This window comes from Solanum stenotomum, chromosome 8 (genome assembly GCF_019186545.1).
Source record: "Solanum stenotomum isolate F172 chromosome 8, ASM1918654v1, whole genome shotgun sequence".
Classification (NCBI taxonomy): domain Eukaryota; kingdom Viridiplantae; phylum Streptophyta; class Magnoliopsida; order Solanales; family Solanaceae; genus Solanum; species Solanum stenotomum.
The window spans coordinates 8,769,047-8,785,629 of record NC_064289.1 but is presented as its reverse complement, the minus strand read 5'-3'; the positions used below and the strand labels follow the sequence as shown (position 1 = coordinate 8,785,629).

Genomic DNA, 16,583 nt, shown 5'->3' with positions numbered 1-16,583 from the left:
GTCCCTTTCGACGACAACACTAACGTTGTCCGCAGGAGCAGCATATTTTGATAGGTTTGGGCCGATCTGTTGATACCATATTGTTGGGCTTGCTAGAAATTACACCACCTTCGAAACAGAAATTGACATGTTTATGCACGTTTTGTCCGGGTTGGTTTTTAATTTGGGAAAATTGTATATAATAGCAAACTGTTAATTCAAATTAAATGTTATAATCATAGTTTGATTTAATTGTACCCCATAGCAAACTGTTGCTATTTCGCCTCTCTCTCTGGTGAATCTCGCCCGCCACTCTCGTTCTCGCTGGGCAGCCTCTCTCATTTTTATCCAAACACAAATGTATAAAATGTGTTTTTGTTTGTATAAAGTGAGAGAAAATTGTATATATACATTTATTTTCGTTCCCCTCTCTCCCCTCTTCCAGATCTCACTCGCCACTCTCACTCGCCTCTCTCACTTTATACAAACACAAATGATACATTGCGTTTGTGTTTGTATAAAGCGAGAGAAAATTGTATATACAAATACAATGCATATATTTTCGTCCTATACACTTATGATTATACAAATACGATCTTCTCCTGCCTAGTTTTCTTTTGTCTTTCTCTCTTTCTCGCTTTATACAAACACATATTATACAATTGATTCTTTTGTATATGTATACCGAAACAAATTATACAATTTCTTCTTTTGTATTTATGTATAGAAAAATAGCCAGCTTCTTTTGTATATATGTATAGCGAAATAGCCATAGCAAACATAAAGTTTGCTATGAGGCGTAATTATGCAAACTATAGCTATAACATACAAATATGGTTTTTGTGTTTGCTATGTGAAAGTTGCTCTTTTAATTTTTGTCCTTTAATAATCAAACTTATATCTAGTGACCTCACAAAAAAGTTGTTTATTATGATGAATAAAAAATTAGACTACACAAAATAGGGATAGAAGTGCAAATGAGCTGAACAATCAAAGAAACAAAGAGAATGAAGGCTCTTTATGCGCAGGAAAACCTTTACACTTTTGAAAGAGAAAGAAGTAAACAATGAGAGAGCTAAAAGAGAATAAAGTGTAACACATTCTTTTTTTCATAGCTTGGGACGCCCCAACAAACTTTAAAGGACTTGTCTCTTTAAGACAACCTTCTTTCTAGTTGAAGTACAAGTTACTATAAAGTAGAATAAATACAAAGAGCATTTTTACGAAGGAAATGCTGGATCAACAAATTTGGTGATTTAGTAGCTTGTCCTCCACCACTTGAGTGTGTTATAAATCTCCACCCCACCCGCCATCCTCTTCTTCTGTGGCAATTTTCTGTTCAACTACGCCATGCAGAGGATGCTTCTAAATCAATATCTTCTTCCCACCAGGTTGCAGTCTACAGCAAGGCATTTAAGCATCAGTCAAACATATTCTCAAATCTATTGCGTATTTTACTAATCTTCATAGGATAAGCAATGAGAAGAGATTAGTTCGATGAAAGAAACTGTAGTTGTTGATGGGAAAAACACAAACACTATGTAAGTTCAAAATTACTATAAAGAGACCTTGTATCCTCTTCTGAGAAATTCAAGTGAGCTTCCTTTCTCCTCTTGCAGTCCGAGGACTCTCAATAGTTCTTCCTTGGTCTGTCATAACATGTTTTGGGCAGCTTATTTACCATAAAAGTTATTAAGAAGAACAAGTTGCATGAATCAGATGTATAGTTACTTCGTTAAGAGTGAAGCGAGTTGCACTTTCTGCCACACAAACAAAAGAACCATCTGTCTGTTTCAGCATCACCTGCCAAGGCCCTGCAATATTAAAACAAAGCTAAAGGTTGTCGGTATTCCATATTAGTGCATACACAATCTTACAAAAGTACCTGAATGCGCTGAAGCCTGAATATCAGAAACGACATAGACACTTCTAATGAAACAAAAAAATGTTACATCTATTACTCTTACATGATGTTAAATATCTAGTTTCAAATGCTTCAGTTTCATTTAGAGCATTTAAGTTTTCTTAAAAGGGAAGTTATTCTTAATATTGTGGAGTTCCACGAATAACTATAACAAGCAAAGAATTAATTTGACAGTATGTCGTCCTAATTTACATTTTCTTCTCTCACCTCATTTTCAAGCGAGAAAACAGTTCCTAGGATCAGATTTATTTTACACTCGTAATATAGACTTGGCATATAGTAACCTTAGAAGGGTCAGAGATATTTACAAGTCACATATATTCAACTTACTTAAACAACTAGTATACTCTATCCTCAAATTTCTGTTCAACTATTGTTCTACTGGAGTGAACACCAAGAAAATAATCTGCACTCATATTTTGATATCAGAAAGAAGGAAATTCAATTGAGAAACAAGAAGAGGAAGTCGACAAATATAGGGAAATAATGAAACAGAAGTAACAGAATCCCTAAATAAGCGTATAACCACAAGAATGAAAACTTACCAGGATATTGACGGAAGAGAGCTCCATTGTAGTTCACTATATAAGGTTCCACTGCAACTGTCTTCCATGAGAAAAAGAAAAAAAGAAATTATGCATTACAGACTTACAAGGTCGATATAAGATAGATGAACATAAAACCAAGATCACAAAATTGTCACCTTTGAGTACTCTCTTGTTCGAATATAAAAGATGGGGGTGAATTGAGAAAGAAATTGATAATGCAATTCCCTTGGTGGAAAGCCTATAATACCCAGGTCAGCACTGCAATTTTGAATAAATTTATTGTTAATCAGAATATCATCGAGGAACTAACCATAGCATATATTAATCAGAAAAATATCCATCAAAGACGGGGAACACTATTTATTACCGCAAGGTGTCAAGTTCGAGATTGAAAAGGAGACTCGGGGTTGACGCAGCAAATTTGCCCTGTACATTGTCAATGCAATGGATGTCAATATCATCAACCCTTGAATAAATACAGAGAAGAAACATTTATTTTAAAAGTATAGTGGAATAAACAAATAAAATGAATACTAAAAGGGTGTTCAAAGCAACTTTAAGGTAGATTACGCGTAAGAGCAAAGGAAACATGTCCCAGAACAAATGATACATTTGAAATAAGGATGATCACACATTGGTACACTAGTAAGTTTGATTTTTATCGGAGACAATTTCTTGCAAATTTGGAAGTGAAAATTAGATAACATGACTTTCTAATACCAACAGATCTTACCACATACTTCTCAATGTACGAAAGGTCACGAGTGCTGCAGTTGATAAATATATATAGTGTAGGAGGTTGGTCAGACTTCCAACGACCTGAAACAATAAAGATGCATGAAGCTTTATAGGTATAGTACACATAGCATAGGTAAAAAATTGATGACCATTGCAATAACCCGGAACCAAGCTATTCCTTTGAGCTTTGAGTAACTATTTCCTTGTAAATGGTCTAGGTGTTAATAAAACAAGAGAAAGGAACCATCAATTGCTTTAAAAGCTTCAAAAAAATTACAATGGATGTAAAAAAGAAAAAACAGCTAGATCCACTTTAATCCTAATGGCCCGTTTGGTTGGTGTCTCGGGAGTAATCTAACCATGTATAAAATTCTGCATAATTTATTACATTGCTTGGTTGATGTTTTAAAGAGACTTAATCTCCGTATAAAACTTAGCATAGCATATACAATGTTTGGTTAAGATTTTTGTTTTCTTCCTACCTAATACCTGCATAACTTTATCCAAAGAAGATTTCCTACATGAATACTTTCAATGACTAAAACAAACTGGTTGGGAAATACTGCAAATGCTAAAGGAGAAAGGGTCCAGCTGAATTTGAGACAGGATTAGGTAGCATCAGTGCAAGACACATGACTCATGTCAATCTGTTGATGTTCTTGAGTTCTTTTGAAGTTAAATGCAATACAGTAACCTAGCATTTGTAGACTTTCTAATTTGTATCATAAGGACTTAGAATCCTTAAAACACTTGACAAGATTCTAAGAATGTTGCATCACACCTTCCCCTCTCCTCTCCCGGAAAAGAACAAGAAAGGAAGCTTATGTGGAAACCAAAATGGATCTATTTATTGTCACAGCTTAAGAGAACTGGGTTATTGTGCAACAGTGGCTAAGTTGATGAAGGAGTTGGAAACATAAGAACAGTTAGATTGTGAAATTAACCTTCATTCTCATCCTCAAAATCGAAGTCCAGTGTATTCCTTACAGATCTGAAGAATGAGGTCACAGCGCCCCCAGGAATATCATCCAAGGATCCAATGGTAATGCCATCTATCTGAAAGAGTGAAAGCATGATAATTTCAATGAGATTTTTGCGAGAATGAGGAAACGATAGGAAGAACGCAACTCCAAAATGCAAAAAGAAAAAGAAGATGAATCGAACTATATCATGAACATCTAAAATGTTTTTTCAAAGTTAATCATTCATCTCTAATTTCAAGGAGAGGTTTAGATAAGACAAACCAACTGATGAGAGCACCCGACTTACACAGAAGGCATTCCCTACTAGAACAAAATGTTATGGTTCACAGCATCAGAAATGAAAATTGAAATCTACAATGAGTTAACAGTACCGAGTCAAGAGCTGCTTTGAAAAGATCGCTGGCCCTACGCTTTTCTGGTTTGTCAGGAAACACCTACAAATTGAGGGATCTTGTCAGATTTGCTTCTGTGCATATCAGTGAATCATAGCTTGTACAAAGAAAGAATGACAAAGTTTCTTCTCACCACACAAGCTCTAGTTTCCATCTTTTCCTGAAGCTTCTTAACAACAGCTAGTACAAGTTGGATATTGGCATCACTGAACTCATCCGAAGACCCCTTCACATTTTCAGGAATTTGAGAGATGAGCTCATTGCAAGGTCACATAATTAGAAATATGCAAAATATGAGAGATGATAGTTATCCAGAAAAATAGAATGACTTCCGACAACAATATGATGTCATCAGCAAGTTACTTAAAATATCAAAATTTATGACAAGTTAAAATGATACCTTATAAGAAGAAATGCTGGTGGGCAAGGGCCTGAAGATGTAAACCAATGGAGCGTTGAAACAAACAGGAAACGTTGTCAGGAAAGAAGCTATGACAAACTTATTATTGAAATAATAAGCATGTAATCAAAAAGGTTATATTCCTATCAAACTTCACGAATGTATTGACAATTCAACGTCAAAAGTTAATACACAGCTGACAACAACCTGAAAGACCTTGAAGTGTTCTGATTTGGAACACGACCTGACTTACTCTTTGGGAGAAGGAACTCATTTTAAATGACATCATACAAACATATCCCAGAATACAGTACGGATATGTTCAAATACAGAAGGACATAACGGATTTTCCAATAGAGGATACATTCAGCTGAATATTTTCAGAGCAAATTAAATATAACTTAACACCCTAAGTCGTCAATCTAAAATATGATGGCGCCATGGTCTGTAACTGATTTAAAAATGAGACTTTAGATTAGATTATGGTAAGTGTTCATCACTTTTAGCATATATTTCAGCTTTAATGAAAACAAAATATAAACACTGAATTTCCTTTACTTTTTGTCATTTTCTATAACAGGAACCATACTCATCAGTTGAAAAAGTTATCAAATAAACAACAATTAGGAATTGCAACAGAATCTAGGTCACCTATTCATATGTACAAAAATGTAATCCACAAATTATACTTCTAACATTATGTCCTTATGCTGGGACACCTCCTGGTGGGAGGAAGGTGCTGTTTTGGACACTTTTTTTTAATATAAAAAGTGATTACAAGTCCAGCCCACCACTTAAATTTGAGCTGATCCCCCACTGCCTTGACAGTGTTTTGATGCAAAAGATTTCACCTTTGTTCCATTTGGGTGATTTAGAGTTGGAATAATTTCAACTTTCCTAGTTGCTACATAGTAACAAGTAAAGAATCATAAATAAGGAAACCGTGCAGCAGAAAATACAAGACTAATTCTTGAAAGCAACTACTTTTACTACACCTCAACCCCAAAGTAGCAGCCCCTTTCATTCTAATACTCAATTATGAGAATTTCTTGAAAGTAACAAGCAGAAATTTATGAAACAACTATAGCACAAGTATTATCAGGAGGGATAAAACAGTCAAATAGGAATCTTGAAAACACCCACACCACCATTAATCAGTAGTAGTGAAGAATGAGATGGGAGAATTACGGGAAGTCAATTTCGAGTCTGGTCTTTCCGTCATTTAGGGCATAAAAAAGAGAATTTGCGGCATCAGAAACAAGGACTTGGTATGATTTAGGCTTGTAAACACTGACGCCTTTTTTTGGGTCAGCTCCCACTTCATTCTTGATGCACTGAATTCCCTTCAAGGAGGGTAGTGATGATCTTCCGGAGGTTTTGGGAGAGTGGGGGAGTTGGCAAATGGGGGAAAGGGAAAAGGAAAAAGAGATAAAGGGAGAGCGAGGAAGAGGGAAGGAAGAAGGGAGTGACTGTAACTGTAAGGCCGTGGTTAGTACGGCCATGGCAATGGTTGGTTGGTTAGCTGCTGTTGTGGTGGATAGTGGAGGGAAATATAACCAACATTGGATTTGGTGATAAGGTCATTTATTGCAAATATTTTTATTCTACTCAAAAATAAACTTTTTTTTTTTTTGGTTTCCCACCCAATGTCCGGAAGCACACACTGGAGCTCCGATTAAATCCGGATTGCGCACTGCAAGGCCCATTCGGGGGTGGCGCTCCCAACAAAATTTTCTTCATACCCAAAGCTCGAACCCGAGACTTTTGATTAAGGGTGAAACACTTCTACCAGTGCACCACAAACCATATTGGTTACTCAAAAATAAACTTAAGAAAATCTTCTATTTAGTACTACCTCACCTTCATTCACTTTTACTTATCGGTGCAATGAATAGGGCAACTTTTCTCTTAACTAGAGATCTTGAGTTCAAATCTTGGATATGAAAAAATCTTTGGTAGGAAGCAAAGTTGTTGCTGGCGTTTGAAGATCTTTTATTTGGTGTAGAATCTCGATTATCAAAGATTTAACTTTGGATCATGCCCTGCGATTTACGAATCATGTAAAAAAAGGTATGCTTGATTTTGAGAAAAATATAACAGAGAAAGGGTGCTAATATGGGCACATCATTTTGTTGAGAAACAAACCACTTCAATTGTGTATTTTTCTTTCCTCTTCATGTTCACTTTATTGACACTGAAACAGTTGGAATGCAGATCAAAGTCACTTTTCGTAGTTTTTGGCATTTTCAAGCTGGTTGCTTTTACAAGAATGGCCCATTTTCATTCTTTTGAACTCCAAGAATACAATGCTAATATAAATGACTGATGTACTACAACTTTGAAGCTACTATTAGGCTAGTGGTGTGGATACCACATAATTCAGTAGATCCATCAGCTTTTCTGGTACATAGCATCGACAGATACTGGTCTTCTCTGAAACACTTATTTCTCATAGGCTCGTGTATTTATTCCATAAATAGGATCCACTGTCAAATGGCTTCGAATATCACCAGCAGGCAGTCCTCTTTACTTGCACTGGGTGTATTCTCAATCGGCTGTGTTCTCGAGCATCTACAGTGGCATCAATCTTCTATATTTGAAGAACCATAAAAATGCAAAGAATATCACTGCTCCAGTTACACCTGTAATTATTAAGACCCATTTAAATGCATTTGGGTCATTAAACATGGGTACTTCAAAATTCATCCCAAAAATTCCTGCCACAACCCCAAAGATGGCAACCACAAAGGTTGCAGTTGTAAGTAGCAACTCAAATTGAATAAGCTGATTCCGGACATTATCCTGCAAATAAAATATCGTCAATCAACTTAATATGACATGTACACAATTACTGTAACAAGAATTCTCCATGATACATGAAAACAAAACAATCAAATTATTATAAACTGTGTTTTAACTAGTCTAATCTTACAACTTCCATGTTTTAACAAGTCAAATGCAAAGTAAAATCCATTTGAAACCAACTTGAATGTATGATGCATACCAGTTGAATGTTGATGAAATCTTCAGTATCATCAATATACTCCTTCAACTGTATCAGAAAAAAATAAGCTTGATTAAGAAAAGGAATACAAGATGAAAGGATGCACAATTAGACTGTAGAAGATACCGATGTCAACTTGTTGAGGGTGCTGTCAATGACAACAAAATAAGCCTCCAAGAGCATCTCCAGCTCTTCTATACTCTGAGTTTCAGTTCCACTTTCCGAACTTCTCATACTTTCATGCCTGCTTCTTGCTATGCTCAAGCTTTTTTCAAGCCTCCTGCTCTCAGGGGGTGAAGAAACAGGGGAAACTGGAGCAGACAAAGACAACGCACCATCAGTTGACCGGTAGCCAAGCAACGATTGATCTCCATAGCAAGACAATTCCATCCGCCTTTTCTTCTCAGTGAGATACATCTCAGCCATGTCCCCATCATCATCCATAAGCTGCTCTATCTCATCTCTAACCTAGATTACAGATGGTGAGAAGTTAAGATAATATAATCAGTAACTTGTGCTTGGAAATTCCAAAAAAAACAATTAGTTAGGATACCTTCTGAACTCTACGAGTCAAAGCAACAAGCCTGCTTTTCAATCTACGAACTCGTTCCAAATTCAAGGTACTAATTTTAGATGTAAGTTCATCCAACAATGGGTATGCTTCAATCTCTAGTTCTGCTGCCTGATCATTTGGAAAGAAAACAAAATCAAAATCTTGGGTTGACTCAAACCAAATAATACAGAACTATCCACAAAATTATCCACCTTATGAATATCCAATTGTAGAATACTTGTTACAATTGTTTATTCAACTTGTTCTAGGTCATGACCATATATATTAAATTGTAACACCACACTTCGTTCCCAGTTAGTCATTTCAGTAGTTCTGTTGGTGCTCAAGTTGGTACCGGTGTTCTTGCAATATGGATTTTGCATTTTGGTGAAGAGTATTCAAGAAACTGAGATATTCGTTCCAAAATGAGTTCTAATTACATTTTGCTTGTAAGATCCTTCTTTCTCTTCGAAATATGATCAAGCTCTTTGTTGCAACATTTACATGTGCAAACTATGAAATCCACAAAACTTGTTTCTATTATCTCTTGGAATCTAGTGTCAACTAGTATTTTTTGGCCATAGATACAATTTTTCAATCATAAGGGCTGTCTAGAAGTTTACTATGTCAAGTAAGGATTCTTGCATCATGCATTTCATCACATGGATAGTCATGGCAGTTTTCTAGGTTAAGGTCAACCAACAAAATTCTCTTTGCCCTGCTCTCTTTATCAATCTCAGTGTAGTACGACGGAGTACCTCCCACACATACAAATACGACCAAAGAGATCAATGAGCCATATTGAGAATATCTCTCACTGCTCTTCTTTGGACTGACACTGTTTTGGATCATTTTTCGCTGTGAACCTTTCTGCTAAATTCCATTAAATAAATGACTTTCTGAAATTACAGTACCACTTGATCCTTCAGAGGAAGTATTGGAAAAACTCAAACCACAAAAAATTCAAATTAGAACTAATACAACTTGCAGATCGAGATAAACAGCTGCAACAAAGAGAGATCATAATACCAACATCAATGGTCATGAAATAGAACTATCTTCTCCATGAGTGCAAAATCAAGAAAGACAGACGTTTATGATGCTGCTTTCCTACAGGGATGGTATTTTCTAAAGATGTTCTAGATAATTGAGCGACAGCTAATTGAGCCAACAGCTTGTCTTTTATTTGACAAGGTTCAGTCAACAGCTTGTCAGTAATGACAAATCAATTTTTGTCTGGATCATGACCTGCCAATATGCCTCTTTACCAACTACTCCTCCCATCCTATTTCATGACTGATGTGATTTCGGACTCTCAGGAAGAGATGTTAGTACCCAATGCTGCTATCCTATATGAAAGTTGAAATAATGAGAAGTGGGCCATATTCAACAACACAAACTTCAAGACCGCCAACTATCTTTTCAGACTTGTTAATTCACCAAATTACATCTTAGCTTCTACTGCCCATTTTATTTCACCACCTCTGCTTTTTGTCCAAAATGAGCAACTAAAACAAACTATAATTAAAAAAATGAAACTAAGACAATCATATGAAAACACACAAAACAAAACAAGATATAATAACTGCAACATATTTATTTAGCTTTTAAGATGTAGTTCTTCTGCAAATCTAAAAATGATGCTCTAATGCTCATACAAGTATCTGTGAAGTGGTTACTAGCTTTTGTCACGTATTTATATATCAATTCAGAGTTTCAGACTAGACCGAGTGAATATATTGATTCCCAACTTCTATTAGGCATCCAAGCTACAGAGCTTTCTCCTATTAACTAGTTTTTTTATGACCTCCTGTTGATGACTAGTTAACCATTATGTTCTTTCTTCTCCTTGTGATAAAAAGGAGGGTTTTTTGGTTTGAGCTCGGTGCTCTGTCGAGGTCAACTTACCATCATCTCCATTTCCCCAAGAGCATCAAACATCAGAGAGGCAACCAAACGAAATTGAGCCTCCTAACCACTCTGCAACTCTTTTATAACCTAAGTTCAGTTATTAGTCCAGTCAGATACTTCCAACATTTAAAATGATATTTAAGCTTTGAATCAGCTGGAGATAATGTGTGTGGAAGGCAAGAATATAGGGTTATTAAGTATGTTGAGCAGTAACTCAACTATTTCCTGGACCCCAGCCTTTGGTCTAATGGTAAGAGTGCGGCGTGTGATGTGACAGTTAGGTGCACGTCATGGGTTCGAATCCTGCCGCAGATTTGCCTGATATTTGAGTGGGGAAGGGTATAGAAGAAGCCCCATTATCCATCCAGTTTCAAACCATGCACCACCACTGGCCCTTGAGGATTTCTCAGCTATGAAAATAAAAAGAAACTCAAGCTATTACCTTGGAAAATTGGAAGACTATCTTTATAACTTTCTCTTCCCAAAGCAACCAATGCTATCGGCACCCTTTGACTTTGCATAGTATTGCATTAAGGCATATCTATATCAACAGGTGAAATGTAGCTTGAGGCTACTCAGACATAACTTCTTACCAGATTTTTATTGCCAAACTTGTACCATATACAGATATACTCATACTCTTATGTAAATGAAAACAAAGTCCCCAAGATGGTGTTTTCTGCTAAATACCTGAGAATCAAGAAAAGTACAAGCTGCCTCCAGTGCAACTTCAAGAGCACGGAATTCAAAGGGCAAATAATCCGGTGACGGATTGCCAAACATATTCTCAATATTCCTGCCTCCTCTTCTTCTGCTCAACTCACCTTCTGACTGCCAAACCTCACCTGCTCCTGCAGCTTGCAACCGCCGCTGCAGCTCCACAACATACTGCAGGACATAGCTGTCGAGAGAATTTAATAGGAGAACCTCATCAGCTGTAATGATACATCGAATCTGCTCAAGATTTACAACAATTGCCTTCTCCCTGCCAAGGATTGTTGATGGATAAACAAACAATGGATCTAATAGACGTAGATCACGAGCTGGAAGATCGCAACGACGCATCATAGTGAACTTGTCAACCTCAATGACCTGGGAATTGCCAGATGTATCAACCCGAATCCATGATCGAAGACCTTGACCTCGCTTCTTAAGGCCCAAGACATCTATACCTTGAAAAGGTTGACGACCAGAGGTAGGCGGCCTATAAGATACTTCTCTAAGATTTGCTGCTGATGCAGGTTTTGGTGGAAGCAAGCGTTCTTTTATTTCAGCCATCAATGAAGATTTTAGAATCTGGAATAAATGAAGAAGTTAATGAGCTTCAAGAGAAAGAACTGGAAAACCCAATCTAATAACTGTGAAAGAAACCTCCATGCCCAGCAATAATTCTCTACTGACTCCGTCTTTAAGTTTAATCGAGTTTGTTGGGCCATGTAGTTAGATAAGTTGGTTCATTATGCCAGCCTCTACTTACATGAAGCTTCAATGGCTGAAGTTGCCTACTAGACCTCAATACTAACTCTATACACATCATCAAATGTATTTAAAAACACAGTTGGTCTATGTCCAGCTTCAGAAGCTTCCTCGAAAGTATCGAATATCATTTTGCTTTTACCTATGTGTCCAGCCCAGTCTCTAATAAGTTGAATCTTGGCAGATGGATAATAATTACGTTACCTTATCAAGTTCTGTAACACAACACAATACCTCGTTGCTAGATTAGTTTTTGGATTTAACAGCATTCCAAATCAGCTTATGTGAAATAAGTTGTTTGTATACTATGAAAGATATGTTAAATGACGTCAAGAATGAATTAGGTACGAAGGAGACTGTTCCCTAGAACTGTTTAGTTACCTTTGCAATCTATGTCAAAATGTATTCAAATGACTTCTTCACTTAAGAAGATACCATTTTTACTCAATCTACAAACGTCCAAGGTCCAACTCTTACTCAATCTTACTTGTTTTAATCAAAACTCAAAAAGTTATCAAGAAAATATTTTTCTCATACCAAGTCCTACACCGGTACAATTACTACATGTCAGCTACTTTAATACCCAATCCAACACCAGAAATTGATTTCCTAAATAAAACATTTGAATTAAAACGGAAAGTATTTTCCACAGAAAAACATTTTCTTTGAAACTAACTAACATGAAAAAATACGCTTGAGCAATTGAATTGAAGCTTACTGTAAATCATCAACGAAAATGAAAATAGGAGGAAACCTTCACCTGTAGATCGGGAGAGCGGTGGTCATCCAATCAACCGAGCCCTCATTTGATACTGCGGCCTAAAATCAGTCCAATTTTCGACTCGATTATACTATACGTTAGGGTTTCCGTCAGAGCTGCCACTGTAGCTCCGCCGCCACGTGCGACGCCGGAAAATCGCCGACCGGGAAAAACGTAGAAGTCAGGCACCCGACCAAAGGTGATATACTAGTATCGAGCAATGAGTGTACGGATTTCTTCTCAGCCCTAAGGAGTAAAGTAATAGTACTAATTTACGTAATTTGCAGAAAATCTAAAAAAAAAAATCTTAAAAGTTAAATTGTATTTCTTACTCCTCTATATCTTCTGTTCTTTTATTTATTTATATGTGGCCGAATATTATTCCTTTTACATCTAACTTTCAGAAATTTTTATTTATTTATTTATTTAGGCTGGATTCGTGCTTCTTAATTAACACGAAATTGACATAAACATTATAAATTTATAGGTATCATATATATATATTTTTAAAGATAATGGTGGTTTTTTTTATTAGATTGCACCTAAATTAAATACTATACTATGTATATCACTTGTACCAATATAAGTGTCCGAGTAAAACTATCATCAAAATATAAATCGATAAAAAAAATAAATTTTATATCTATTGGTCTTCGAATTTTGATTTTTAAATAATTGACAGCTAGGTCATAATTTAAATTTCCTTTTTTTTTTATTGTTCATTGTCTTTGCCTTTCTTTTACTAATATAATGATCTGATGAAATAAATATATAAAATCTCTTATTATTATTTTTATTTATCACTTTTAACCTCCGTTTTTTGTTTGTGCTGCCACGGTGCTTCTTCTATGACAACCAAAACGACATGATTCACGCATCCCAGTCCCAAAGGTCATCAATGATGTTTGTCAATTAAATCAATCAATAATTGTTAGTTGCAATTTAATGTGTATTTTTTGGGTTGAAAGTGACAACTATAATGTCTTCATCTACAATAAATAAAGTTAAATACATGTACATCCCTGATCCCAGCATCAGTCATCACCCATCAGCCCCACCGGCTTTGCTTCACTCAGAAAGAGACTTCAGAACTTGCTTCGATCCGTTCATTTTAATTATCGTGCATATTAAATCTAATTGATCTAAAATAATTATCAGTTGAAGATCAAATGAAAATTAATTATTCATTTTTACATTTATTAGACTAATTAATTCAAAAGTAAAATTTGTCTAATTTATTCAAACTTGAGATGATATTAGACCATTAATCGTCCTAATTCAACGAAATATGTTTTGTACAAGTTGTTATGCTCATTTATTGATTCAATTTGACTTTATTTGTCTAAAATTGACTAAATCCACCAATTTGAGTAGTTAAAATGTCAAGATTTTAATTTGGTTACAAATTGAACCTTTTGGATTTCAACTTATTATATTCAATTCATATCGAACTATTTCATTATGCGACAGGATATTGTAAGTGATAGAGTGATCTTGCTGTTACGATCCACTGAGATTAAGCTTTTTGTCCCTCCAAATTAGAGCCGTCAATATGGGCTAGGCCCGTTGGGCCGGCCTTGCCTAACCCGGGATTTAATAGGGCAGGGCTAAGATTTTTAGAGCCTATTTAAGAAAAGGGCTTTTTAGCCCGGCCTGAATAAGCCTGTTGATTTGTGGGGCTTGAAAAATATAGGTAGGGCCGGCCCGTGGGCCAATAAAAATTAATTTAAAATATAATATAATATAATATAATATTAAAATTTAAAATTAAAGAGAGTCCAAANAGTAAAGTAATAGTACTAATTTACGTAATTTGCAGAAAATCTAAAAAAAAAAATCTTAAAAGTTAAATTGTATTTCTTACTCCTCTATATCTTCTGTTCTTTTATTTATTTATATGTGGCCGAATATTATTCCTTTTACATCTAACTTTCAGAAATTTTTATTTATTTATTTATTTAGGCTGGATTCGTGCTTCTTAATTAACACGAAATTGACATAAACATTATAAATTTATAGGTATCATATATATATATTTTTAAAGATAATGGTGGTTTTTTTTATTAGATTGCACCTAAATTAAATACTATACTATGTATATCACTTGTACCAATATAAGTGTCCGAGTAAAACTATCATCAAAATATAAATCGATAAAAAAAATAAATTTTATATCTATTGGTCTTCGAATTTTGATTTTTAAATAATTGACAGCTAGGTCATAATTTAAATTTCCTTTTTTTTATTGTTCATTGTCTTTGCCTTTTCTTTTACGAATATAATGATCTGATGAAACAGATATATAAAGTCCCTTATTTTTATTTTTATTTTTATTTATCACTTTCAACCTCCCGTTTTTTGTTGGGAAAATTACTTATATACACATTTACTTACCTTAATATCCATTTATCCCTACCATTTTAAAAAAATTCAAAAATCCCTTAATTCTCTCAATTCATAAAATCTTCCGGATACATAAATATTTCACTCCTATTTTCAGCCTACACCCACGTTTCCCACTCCCCATTTCACTCCTCCATTTTATCCCTAAATTCTCTCCACTTCTTTAGCAATTATAAATTTCAAATTCATTTTGATTTTGAGAAGGTGTCTCTCTCAAGTTTATCAATTAATCTATTTTTGAATTTCAAATCTTTTCTATTTCCAATTAATGATTTCAAATTATTCAAGAGGTAGATTTCTTTCCATCACTTCAATTTTCGATTTCTTTTATTATTATTTTTTAATTTTTTCAACTTAAAAAATAAAAATAAAAATAAAATTACCTCCGCCCCCTGCCTCATTGAAATCTTATTGAACCTTTGCAATTTTAGTTAATCATATTGTCATTGAAAATTTTTCTTGAAAAATATTTATTTTCTTTTAATGTTTCTACTATTGAAAAACGTCCAAAAAAAAAGAGGAAAAAATTTGGATCTGCCATAGCACGGCCATCACTATCAAAGATACAAATTTTTAATGTATCTCGTTTATTTTGAGTCTTAAATTAGTCTTTGTTAGTGTTATCATTGATCTGATACATCACTGCTATAATAACCTTTGTTTTATGCAATGTATAATGTTCATAGGTAAGGTATTGATATATAACTCTAATGTTGTTGAATCTTTTATTAGTGTTTATCATGTTCAATAGAAATGTACTTGATACATAAACTTTGTTGTTATTTATCACACACACAAAAAAGAAGCTATTTTGAAACTATTACATGTATAATGTATTTTTTATTTTATTTTAAAATATAGTATTTCTCAAACAAAATAAGATAAATAAATAATAATGTATCATACACTAATTTTTTAGTTATGATACGTAAATTTAAATTTATACTAAATATATCTGATACATAACAATTACCAAACAATAATGTATCGATCTCAAACTTAAAATCTTATGGGCAACACTTTCTTATTTAATGTATCTAGTAGAAAAACAACACTTATCAATTTAAATTGAAATGATCTTCATGATCTCAAACAAAATAAGATACATAAATAATAATGTATCATGCACTAATTTTTTAGTTATGATACGTAAATGTATCATGCACTAATTTATATTAAATGTATCTGATACATAACAATTACCAAATAATAATGTATCGATCTCAAACCTAAAATCTTATGGGCAACACTTTCTTATTTAATGTATCTAGTAGAAATACAACACTTATCAATTTAAATTGAAAGGATCTTCATGATGTATCTTCTCAAAATTTTTTATGATTTTGAATCAAAATTGAAAGAATCTTCAATGAACTAGGAGAAGAATTTTGAATATCAACAATTTTGAATCAAAACGGAAAGGATCTTCAATGAACTGGAGAAAAATTTTGAATCTCAAAATTTTCGACAATCTTGAATCAAAATCGAAAGGATATTCAATGAACTTGAAGA

General features: G+C 34.3%; 2 protein-coding genes across 2 annotated transcripts; both read right to left on the bottom strand.

The window, feature by feature from the left end:
- Positions 1-978: 978 nt before the first annotated feature.
- Positions 979-6,541, bottom strand: LOC125873434 (protein LPA3-like; the record flags this gene model as incomplete). Its single annotated transcript, XM_049554374.1, has 12 exons — positions 979-1,378; positions 1,548-1,628; positions 1,711-1,793; positions 2,449-2,509; positions 2,607-2,709; positions 2,819-2,877; positions 3,185-3,270; positions 4,134-4,245; positions 4,544-4,606; positions 4,698-4,790; positions 4,965-4,995; positions 6,153-6,541. Coding segments are annotated over 12 exons (1,221 nt in total), but the record flags the coding sequence as incomplete, so codon positions are not given.
- A 789-nt stretch (positions 6,542-7,330) lies between these two features.
- On the bottom strand, positions 7,331-12,955 carry LOC125873225 (magnesium transporter MRS2-1-like). Its single transcript, XM_049554125.1, has 6 exons — positions 12,669-12,955; positions 11,123-11,728; positions 8,522-8,650; positions 8,095-8,436; positions 7,969-8,016; positions 7,331-7,766 (listed from the first exon to the last, which is right to left on the bottom strand). The coding sequence occupies exons 2-6, from the start codon at positions 11,708-11,710 to the stop codon at positions 7,536-7,538; spliced, it is 1,338 nt and encodes a 445-aa protein (XP_049410082.1). The 5' UTR covers positions 11,711-11,728; positions 12,669-12,955; the 3' UTR covers positions 7,331-7,535.
- Positions 12,956-16,583: the final 3,628 nt, after the last annotated feature.